The 10,320-nt window shown below is 39.3% G+C and overlaps 1 protein-coding gene across 3 annotated transcripts; it reads right to left on the bottom strand.

Annotated features, from left to right (window-relative positions):
- Nucleotides 1-1,942: 1,942 nt before the first annotated feature.
- On the bottom strand, nucleotides 1,943-10,041 carry panx2 (pannexin 2). 3 transcript variants are annotated; one of them, XM_055173518.2, is made up of 7 exons: nucleotides 9,806-10,041; nucleotides 9,630-9,696; nucleotides 7,300-7,862; nucleotides 5,050-6,164; nucleotides 3,538-3,676; nucleotides 3,241-3,432; nucleotides 1,943-3,098 (listed from the first exon to the last, which is right to left on the bottom strand). In XM_055173518.2, the coding sequence occupies exons 3-7, from the start codon at nucleotides 7,526-7,528 to the stop codon at nucleotides 2,806-2,808; spliced, it is 1,968 nt and encodes a 655-aa protein (XP_055029493.2). In that variant the 5' UTR covers nucleotides 7,529-7,862; nucleotides 9,630-9,696; nucleotides 9,806-10,041; the 3' UTR covers nucleotides 1,943-2,805. The 3 variants fall into 3 exon arrangements, with proteins under 3 accessions (XP_055029493.2, XP_055029495.2, XP_055029494.2); XM_055173520.2 differs by having other exon boundaries at nucleotides 5,449-6,164; XM_055173519.2 differs by having other exon boundaries at nucleotides 9,630-10,041.
- Nucleotides 10,042-10,320: the final 279 nt, after the last annotated feature.

The raw sequence follows: 10,320 nt of genomic DNA, 5'->3' as shown, positions 1-10,320 counted from the left end.
ACATTTATGAGTGGTATTAAAAGCTTACAGCATTTTACATCATTTTGAACACTTCTTCTCGAGGCTCACCTATAACAGAGATACCTCATCAAATAAACACATTTTTAAAAAGTTAATATTCTACTGTGTGCTTTTACATCAAATGCTTAAAATCAAAACATAAATGGTCTTTATGAATACAAATAATTTGTTTTGTATCCAATTTAATTAATAATAATAATGCATTATGCAACCCATATGATCATCTAAAATTTTACTTTTATAAATCATATTGAATTATTTTTTTTCTCAATTAAAAAGTCCCAGTTTAGTTTGTGGCACAAAATAGATAACAACAATTATATGCCCCTAGAAAAAGGTTTTAGGACAACTTTTTCAATACCTTGTCTAAACCACATTTGGACATGTTAGCTAAAAGACTGAAAGCATATATACATTAACAATACCATGTTTTCAAGTTTCAGCACCCATCATACCATTCAATTCTTTTCATATCTAAAAATCTAAGCCTGGAAAATCAGGTGTTTTCTCACTGGTATTATCATTCATGATTATGTTACCTGTGTCATAATCAATATGAAAATATTGCACTCCGACCACTGAGTGTGTCATAAAAACTGCAGCAGCTTTCAACCTTAAAGGGACACTCCACTTAAAAAAAAAAAAGGCTCATTTTCCAGCTCCCCTAGAGTTAAACAATTGATTTTTACTGTTTTGGAATCCATTCAGCCGATCTCCGTGTCTAGCGGTACCACTTTTAGCTGATTAAGGCTGATTATTAGCATCGTGCTCATAAATGACCAAAGAGTTCCGATATTTTATTAATGATATTACGCAGTGGCCGAAAATAGTCCCCTACTATTAAAAGTTACCAAAGGGACTATTTTCGGGCGGTGCGTAACATCATTGCGCCTGCTGCAGCCATGGTAAGGTAGCAAAGTCCTTGATTATTACGCCGGAATGAGAATATAGTTCCTAGCCATATCAGCTTAGAAAATCGCAACTTAATTTTCCGTATGTCTTAGTACACGATGTAACTACAGAAGAGTCAAGTTTTAAATAGGAAAAATATCGAAACTCTTTGGTTATTTTTTAGCGCAATGCTAATGGTCTAATCAGATTCAATGGACCATGCCAAGCCATGCCAAAAATGGCACCGCCAGACCCGGAGACCAGCCAAATGGATTCCAAAACGGTAAAAATCAAATGCAAGGGAGCCGTAATATGAGCCCATTTTCAAAAAAAGTGGTGTGTCCCCTTAAAGGTGCAGTGTGTACATTTTAGGGGAATCTCTTAACAGAAATGCAATATAATATACATAACTATATTATCAGTGGTGTATAAAGACCTTACCGTTATTTTTAAAGAACCGTTCTGTTTAGAATGAGACATACATACACCGTGGGTCCATTTACATGGAAGTTGCCATTTTGCACTTCATGTTTCTACTGCTCTACAGACACATTTCCTCACTACGTTGTCTCAGATGACAGGGTTTTGTCCTGTGATGGCTACGATAGCTTCTCTATGCACTTCGAAAGCGAGGGGGAGCTGTGGACTGAGCCTTTGGTTGCAATTCACAATCTCACCGCTAGATGCCACTATAATCTACACACTGCACCTTTAATCAATTGCCTTGTGTTATAAGGTGCTCTTGGATTCTAAATACAAGTTATTGTGCACTTTTCTATTCACTCACAATAAGAGTGAAAGAAAAATGTGTTTATGGCAGGTTATTTGTTGTACACCAAAACAAGGTGCGTAAGTGAATATCAAAGGATTCAAGCGGGACATTAATGCTCAATTTGTGTCTAATGTGAAGTGATCCAAGAATATGTATGAGTCCTCTTCAGTTTAAAAATGTCAAACATAACTTGCCACATCATCACATAACAATTCTGTCTATTCAAAAAGGTGGTATATGGATACTTTTTTCTTCATATGATCTGGAGACTTAGTTTTGTTAAATAAGTGCACCGATGTGCATTATAAATAAGTGACTTTTTTCTTTGCCTACATTCAATCACATAAGAACTATCAAAATAATATGTAGGAACAATGTTCCTTCTATACAGCTACGTATTTACATTTGAAATATATATGTTATTGCACTAATAACAAGTGAGGTTGCATATACAGTAGTAAGAATGAATATATTGCGCTCGATACATCCTGACATCTGTGACAAAACATGAAAATTGTGTAGGCGAAAAGAACATGACGCCATAGATGTTACAAACGAACAAATTGTGCTTTGTGCAAAATAATCAATGTTTTTTTTTCCTCATTTGGAATGTTATAGGGGACTCATTAACCCATAGGGTGTGCACCAAAGTCTTGGGCATTTTTACTTCCCTTGGAAGTGTGTGTGGAACTACACACACTTCTAAGTATGTGGATGTAAGGCTGGGAGATTGAGATTAAAGATGCATCAATTAAAAGTTAAACATAAAAAATAAATAGTACATTTAGACTATAATCTTACCCACTCATTCTATGTTGAATGGGTCGCTTTTTGAGAGCCAACATTTGTAATACATGACTAACTGTACTGTATATGTATCTTCGTAATTTTGCATGATGCTGCATCCAGTATAAAGGTTTTGGTGTGGAATAATATAAACATTACCGAATGGACCTTTTATAGTATGTATGTTTCTCATTCACGTATGCATGTGTAAAAAACGTGTCACTACATTTCTATAAAATATCTATTGTCTCACAATCACCCTAAAAAACAGCATATTTCGTTTCTGAATTCAGAAGTGCTTATGCATTTGTGCGCGTGTTTATTTGTATTTGCCTTCAGCAATCTCCAGCAGCAATAAGCTCGCCAGATCTGGCAAGCCTGTCCCTTCGGCCTTGCTCCTCTTCCTCGTACAAGCTGTGATGAATGTCCAGTAGTGAGTGCGAGGGGTTTCGGCTGAAAGTTTTGGGCTGGGCCTCAGACTCGGCTCCATGATTGAGAGGATTGTTTAGTTTCGGGGAGTCTGAAGGATTCACGCTGTTTGTGCTGCCATTCATATAGGATGCAGTGGATGGAGTATCTGTGGAGAAGGTAGTAGTGGTGGTGGACTGTGGAGGAGACCCTTTCTTTTCTAAAGGGGTTAAGAAAAGTGATATACAAAGAATAAGAAGTAATACTAATATAAACCTTTAAATCCAATAGAATATTGGCAGAGGACCAAAGGATCAGGTTGTCTGGTGACGGATCTTTATTATTACACAATCCAGACATACCGGTAAGAGAGGAGGTGACCTGGAGAACCGTATGTGGACCCTCTATATACACATTGCTGAGAGCGTGCTCGGCAGGAGCTGGCTCAGGATTGGCTATTTCTGCTTTTGCTTTCTGAATGGTTAGCATGTACGGATGAACATCCAGCGAGAGATTAAGAGTCTGTTTCCTCTCTATATTATTTGTTTCCAGAGCTGAAAAGCAAATAAGAAACAGGATGAAATGATATAAAGATTTAGACCATGGTAAAATAAGCAACAGTATAATGAATCCGTAAATCCGATAGGGTCGGATATTACCTTTAATAGTAGGTGGGTACTGTGTGCTCTTGCTGTCCAGAAGTGGAGCCATAATGCTATCAGGTACATTCTTTCTCCGAACGGGTTTAGGTTTGTCTGCCTTTATATTGTTGTCTAGTCTGGTTAGTGTCAAGGGTTCCTGTAAAAACACAAAATATGTTACTTTCCATAAACCTAAGGATTATAAGTAAAGCAGGCCGTATACCCACTACTTTATTATTTCCGTATTACATACCACCAGGCTGTTGAATGCTTTATTCTGATTGGTTGAGAAATGTCCATGGGTATTCATTATTTTCAAATAAACGCACACCTGACCTGTCAAATGTCTTATAATAACCACTAGGTCAATGTCTGTGGTAACTGTGGTATAAACAGAATAATTGACTCGGGTCATTTTATTATTAGAAAATAATGTGCCATATTATCACCCCGGGCAGGGGCGTCACGCACCAAAAGGGGGCACCATGTGCACAGTTCACAGAAATTTGTGCATACACAGACATTAAACGAAATATTATATAGCTTTCAATCTTTTCCATGGCACTTACATTTAACAATCTGAGCGCCCCTGCCTTCATGCAAAAACCTCCAAAATAAAAGTGTTGACTAACTTTTATATCAAATACTATTCAATCGAAATAATGACCTATTGGCATCATATTTACATCTGAAACGGCGTGTTTTGTTTATTTACGTTTTGTTTTATGACTTTAATGTTTAATTGTGTCATTAATGCATTTTGCATAACAACTGCATAATCGTATGAAATTAATGTATTTTTAAATCTATAAAGTATATGAACAACGAAAATGACATGCTATAGCCACGTGATTGATTTTAATGTTCAATAATGATTTTTAAAAAATTATAAAATTATTAGAGGAACGGATTTTTGCATTAAATTTGACCTCATATGTGAACGTGTGATTCCGCGCCCCCGTGAACTCTGGCGAACTTTGGCGTTGTACCAAGATGAATCTCTACTAATATAACGTCGTCGAGACGGTCACATTTTAAACCATACATTTTCTACACAGAGGAGGTTAACTGCACATTACCGTACTGGGGTTTGGAAATGTTGTGAGCGTTTCTTACACGTTTTAATTCCTCAGATAGCAAAATGCAGCAGCAACAGCAAGGCTCGTGAGCGTGCTCAGACGCTGATGACGTCTGCGGCTGCGCTGAATGCAGCGCCTGCGCTGAATGCAGCGCCTGCTGCCATAAAGTAACGTAACATCAACAAAACGGGAAAAATCTCTTAAAAGTGACATGGATGCAGCACAGAATTGATAATATTGTGCATATTAAACAGAATAAAAGACAAGTAACAGATTAATGGACGCTACTTTGATTTTGAGGTTGCATACACCTGCCCCCTCAGTTTGAATGGGCATGACCCCTCTGACCTTGGGTGTGCATTATTTTCGAATAATTCAACGGCCCATTGTCAATAATTTCTTACATATCACAGGGGTTTATAAATATTATGAAGAGTTAATCAAATTTTACTTTAAATGACTGTGGCAGAGGGTTAGATGATGGGATCCACTTCATCTTCTTGCGTGGTCGTTTGATTATCAAAGGCTCTCCTCCCAGCTCTCCGACCCCAATCACAGAAGGGTCTATGTTGGGGTCAACCGTCTGGATACCAGAGTCTCTAACAGTCGGAGTACAGTCATGGTTGGACTGAGCCAACGCTGCCAACAGCTGGCGCACCACATTATCATACATGAGGTCACTCTCATTTGTAATAAAATCCAGTCTGTTCAAGGACTTAATGTGGTCTCTGTTCTCATTACAGAACATGGCCAGAATATTTATGTCACAGAACGGCGACTTCTGCCAGCGGCGGCGTGTTTTAATGCCCACTTTGTGTAGCTTGTCGAAGACAAAATTGGATTTACGCACCACGAACAAATGCAGCAGGTTCACAAGGATGATGAGGTTCATGGTGCAGAGCAATGCTATGTCTACGGCGGCCATAATGCGCTGGAGCTGCACGGCTGGTAGCTTGCAGTTAACGCTCAGCCGCAGTTCGGGAATACTGCTGGTGTCAGGCGGCTCTCCCAGCGCACAGGTGAACTCGTTTTGCCTTTGACGCGCATAGTAGGCGCTCAGGTAAGTTATGGGGATTGAGCTGAGACAGATAATGGCTAAATGTCGCCCCAGGTACAGCTTAGCCAGAAAATTACTCTGCCCTCTGCGCTCCAGATACTTTTCGAACAGATTCTGCTCGGGGCTCTTTTCCTTCTCAGCGTTTTCGATGATCTCACGCCTTTCGCGTTCCGTAATTCCCGGTCCCTTGGACTGGATCTGCTTTTCGATCTTGGGCGCGCGGCCCTCGGCTGCTCTGTGGTAGCAGTTGTCGATCTCTTGAAGGAGAAAGTTGAGCTCAGAAGTGAGGCGCGTGGAGGCCAGGAACTCCCAGCCCAGGGCCGGTATGTACATTATGCCCGCGAAGGCCAGCAGGGCGTAGGGCAAAAACTTGTGCTCAAAGAGGGAGGGCCGAAGTTCGGGGTCAACACCGGGCACGGCATCCCGAAGCTCCGTCCAGCAGTAGCCTCTGGCATAAAGCGCCTGATCTCTTGTGAAGTTGTGTGGGGTGTAGCAATATATAGATTCCTCTAAAAGAGAAAAAGATTAATTAGCTGTTGGAGAAAACACCTTTACTAAGTAATCAGGATTATGGCATACACTTTGACACAGATAAATCTGAAAATCAATGTAATCAAAGGGAATTTGTTCCTTGTAGTAATTTGTGATCTCGTTTCCATTAAATGAAATGGGTTTGCTGTAGAATATAAGGCAGGGCAGTCCTATGTAGCGAGGAAACAGTGATAAAACAAATGCTACATTTGTCTTTGCCAATTGGACAAACCCAAAGGTAATTTCTTTACAGCTGCTGTAGTTCTTACTGTGTCACATTATACTGCTAAACAAAATCAATACTGTAAGTTAAGCGAGACAATTTGGTCTGCCCAGAATCAATAATGTAAATTAAGCATGACAATTTTGTCTACATGCTTTATATTATATTTAGCATGTACAGGCAAATCCTATGCTTACGGGGTCTTTTATAGTACCAGACTTGGGATACTGTCTCAGATTGGATTTATAACATGGTCCATGCGTTGGATCAAATAAACAGCCTCGGCTGACAGGGCAATATGGGTTTGACCTTCACTTGTCCTCTTTCCTGATCTACAGGCCCAAATAAAATATGCATACCGCATTTAACTAATAAGAGTGTTGTTCTCTCAGCTCCATTTAATACATTTAACCATATATTGATTTTTACAGAATTCTGCCAAGTTACTGGAATAAGTATGTGAAATGCTGCAGACTCCATCTAAAACAGATGCTAAAATGTTTATGATTTACATCCTACCAAACGTGTTATAGACGTCAGTGAAACAAACTGTTATGCACATCAAAAACAATGGTGTATGTTTCTTCTCAGCTGGATTCACAATGTTCAGTCACAGCCAGATAGTGCTGCTATGCAGCGAGACTGACTCAGCATTTAAAGTAAAGCACCCCCACCATTACCCAACATGACCTCTCTTATCTTGATTTCTCTCTCTCTCTCTCTCTCTCTCTCTCTCTCTCTCTCTCTCTCTCTCTCTCTCTCTCTCTCTCTGTCTCTCTTTTTGACCAATGTTTCCAAACCAAGGACCAGAGACTTTACAAAGATGGTAAGCTAATGCTTGGAGATCAGGTACATTTATCCAAACACCGTTGCATAACACTTTCACTAACCTGCAAAGTTCCGTGTAAAAACTAATGTGACCAACAGTATGGGGAGGATGACCGTTCCTATGGTGACGACCCGGTCAAAGGGCAACTCGAGTTTGAGCTGCACCATGAGACCTGCGAGTACCCCGCCTTTCTCATCCTGTGTGGAACCTGGCAGGATCAATTCCTTGAGCTTCTCACCCGCGAGCAGAGCCGTGGCCATGTCCAAGTTCTGCTCAAAGATGTTCTGCATTCGGCACCAGCAGCCTGCTCACCGCTAACCTCACAACACTCCTGACGGCTCCGCCTCTAACCCCGTCAGCCACTGGATTGGCTGAGGGATTTATCTTGGAAGAATTTAATAAGTTTTAGGAGACGCTTACTTGAAGGATAAAGTTTGTCTTTTAAAAGTCACAAAGAGAGCATTGTGGTCAGCCCGGGCAGGCTGGTATGGTAATAGACTGTGTCCTTGCCGATGAGGAGCCTGATCTTGTCTGAGGTAGACTGAGAAGGAAATGGAAAGTTGATTTGTTTGGACAGCCTGTTCGGACAGTTGAGATGAACTGCTACGACACGTCTGCAAAAACCTGTAAATGAACAGAACAGACAAGTTAACAGGTTTCTGCAGAAAAGTATGAACTGGTGTTAAAATGTCACAGCAAGGACATACATCCTCACTCTAAGGCTAAATCAGTTACGTCCATGTTTGTGCCAAGACAAATTAACCAGACATTAAAGAGCACCAATGGTCCGATTCACAATTTTACATTTCCTTAAGTGTGTATTAATACATGTTAACGATATGCAAAAGGTACATACACCAAAGTATACAATGACGCAAGCTATCGCCTCCAATGTAAATCTCTTTTCTTGGATTACAATAAACACACAGACTATTTTACTTCCTGGGATTGGTGACGTAGAGAAGGCAGACTTTATCATAATTTCTCCCACTTGGACTCACAGCCTGTAAGTTAACTCCTGTTAGCATTGCATTGTGACCGAATCTTTCAAACATGGTAAGGAGCGTCACATTTCCGGCTGACGCCAGCGGTATTCAAGCCAATCACAGCATACAGATTAGCTGGCCAATCAGGGACACAGAGCTTTTCAAATCTGTGCATTTCACGAAGAGATTGAAATCTGGAGCTATAAAAAATATGGTATGTGGAAAATAATGTGTTTTTAACCATAAACCACGTGAACACATTATAATTAACACATTATTAACACATTATTATAATTAACGTTTTTTTAAGCAATGAAATAGGTGCTCTTTAATCATAAAAAGGGTCTATATTTATCAAAATAAATAGAATAATACATCACAACATATCTTTGTGCAGAGTATAAAAAACATAAGCAAGAAAATAGGTGTTGTGAATTATTAAATCAATATATATTGCTTTAAGCTAAAGAAATCAATATACAGCCTTAAATAGACGGGAAAACAAATAAGCACTGCTGACAAAGAAAAATGGCTCTTTTTTACCATTTTTTTTACCTATTATTTGTGTGTATGTTATTGTACTAAATTTAAATCTGTTTTAGTTCGTTTAACTAAATGCATTGATTCTTTATAAGTTTTGTTAAAATGTTTCACAGGTGTCACCTGTGAAATGTTAAAGCAAGGATTAACAAAAAATGTGACATGATTGAATCATTCTTATGAAAATTCACTAATGTACTTCTACTTTATCTTTCTTTCTTTCTTTCTGAATGATTTACGTAGTGCCGATTATATGAAATCATAACTTTGTCCCCATTATCAACACACATAGACTGACTCACCAGCAATACTACCCTAATGCTACAGTACATCTTGTCCTGACGTCTTTTCTTTTTGTTTCCTGTATCATGTATCACCAAATACTGTGTATATAATGTAAATTCTGTGTATATCTTACTCCTGTCTATATTACAGTATTGTGTATGGTGTCTTAGTGGTAAATGATGTCTGCTGCTAGAACCAATGCACACAGATTTCTACTCCAAGTCCATCTACATCTGTGTCAGTGATGTGACAATAAAAGTGAATTAAATAAACCACTAAATTCTTAGTTGCAGAGTGTTAACTTTTATTAACTGACGTCACTTCGTCCTATATAAGGACGTCCAATTTAAAATATCAATGCAGGTTTACGGAAACTCCTAAACAAGTTTATATTGATTATGAATCCAACACCAACAGCGCAGAACAGCGTTAACCCTAAAACTCTCGTATGAACCTCAAACACAATATATTTTGATATCTTGCTTTATCTACACTGCTATTACGACACGGACCGACATATTGACATGATGTAAGTTGAATGCTGAGGAGCATTAAAGGTCATGCAGTGCACATTGCTTACAGTCAAACGAGCAGCTGTCCATCCACCGGTGCTGAACTCATCTCCTCATTCCTCATCATTCGGGATACTGGATAAAACGGCAGAGATGAAAACACTGATATTATACATAAATTATCATTTACACATCACGCATGCTAAAGACTGAGTTGCATAGAGTCTCATGATGGGTCACATACCTGTGTCAGTCTGTGGTACATCATTGGTACAGCCTCAAGCCGGCGATCATATCCTCAATATTGAGAAAGATCAACGCGCAACGACAGGCTCAAAAAAAAAAAAAAAACACAGGACGCGGATGCAGCGGCTTGTGGTACCCAGTGCTCAACATCTCTGGCGACTCAAGGGTTAATCTGCAGTGCGGGCGAGCTGCTCCAGCGTGTATCCGGGCACACACCGGTTTGTTCCGCCTCTCGCCATGCTTTTACCCTCCCAACAAACCTCTCAGACTTATTACATGATCATCATCACCAGACAGACCTTCAAAGAGATTCATTGTCAGCAGTTGTTGGACGAGACGGTATCGTTAGCTTGTGAATGCATAATGTTACCTTAGGAAAAATACTATATACTACAAGATTTACTATTGCAACTAGTAATTATAGATACTATAGTGATTTGGGGCTAGTATACTACAGCTACTTAAGTAATTAAATCATATTATTTTATTATAGGCTACTACAGTTATATTGTA

The sequence above is a fragment of the Misgurnus anguillicaudatus genome, chromosome 15, assembly GCF_027580225.2.
Source record: "Misgurnus anguillicaudatus chromosome 15, ASM2758022v2, whole genome shotgun sequence".
NCBI lineage: Eukaryota > Metazoa > Chordata > Actinopteri > Cypriniformes > Cobitidae > Misgurnus > Misgurnus anguillicaudatus.
This window is presented reverse-complemented; position numbering and strand designations above follow the sequence as displayed.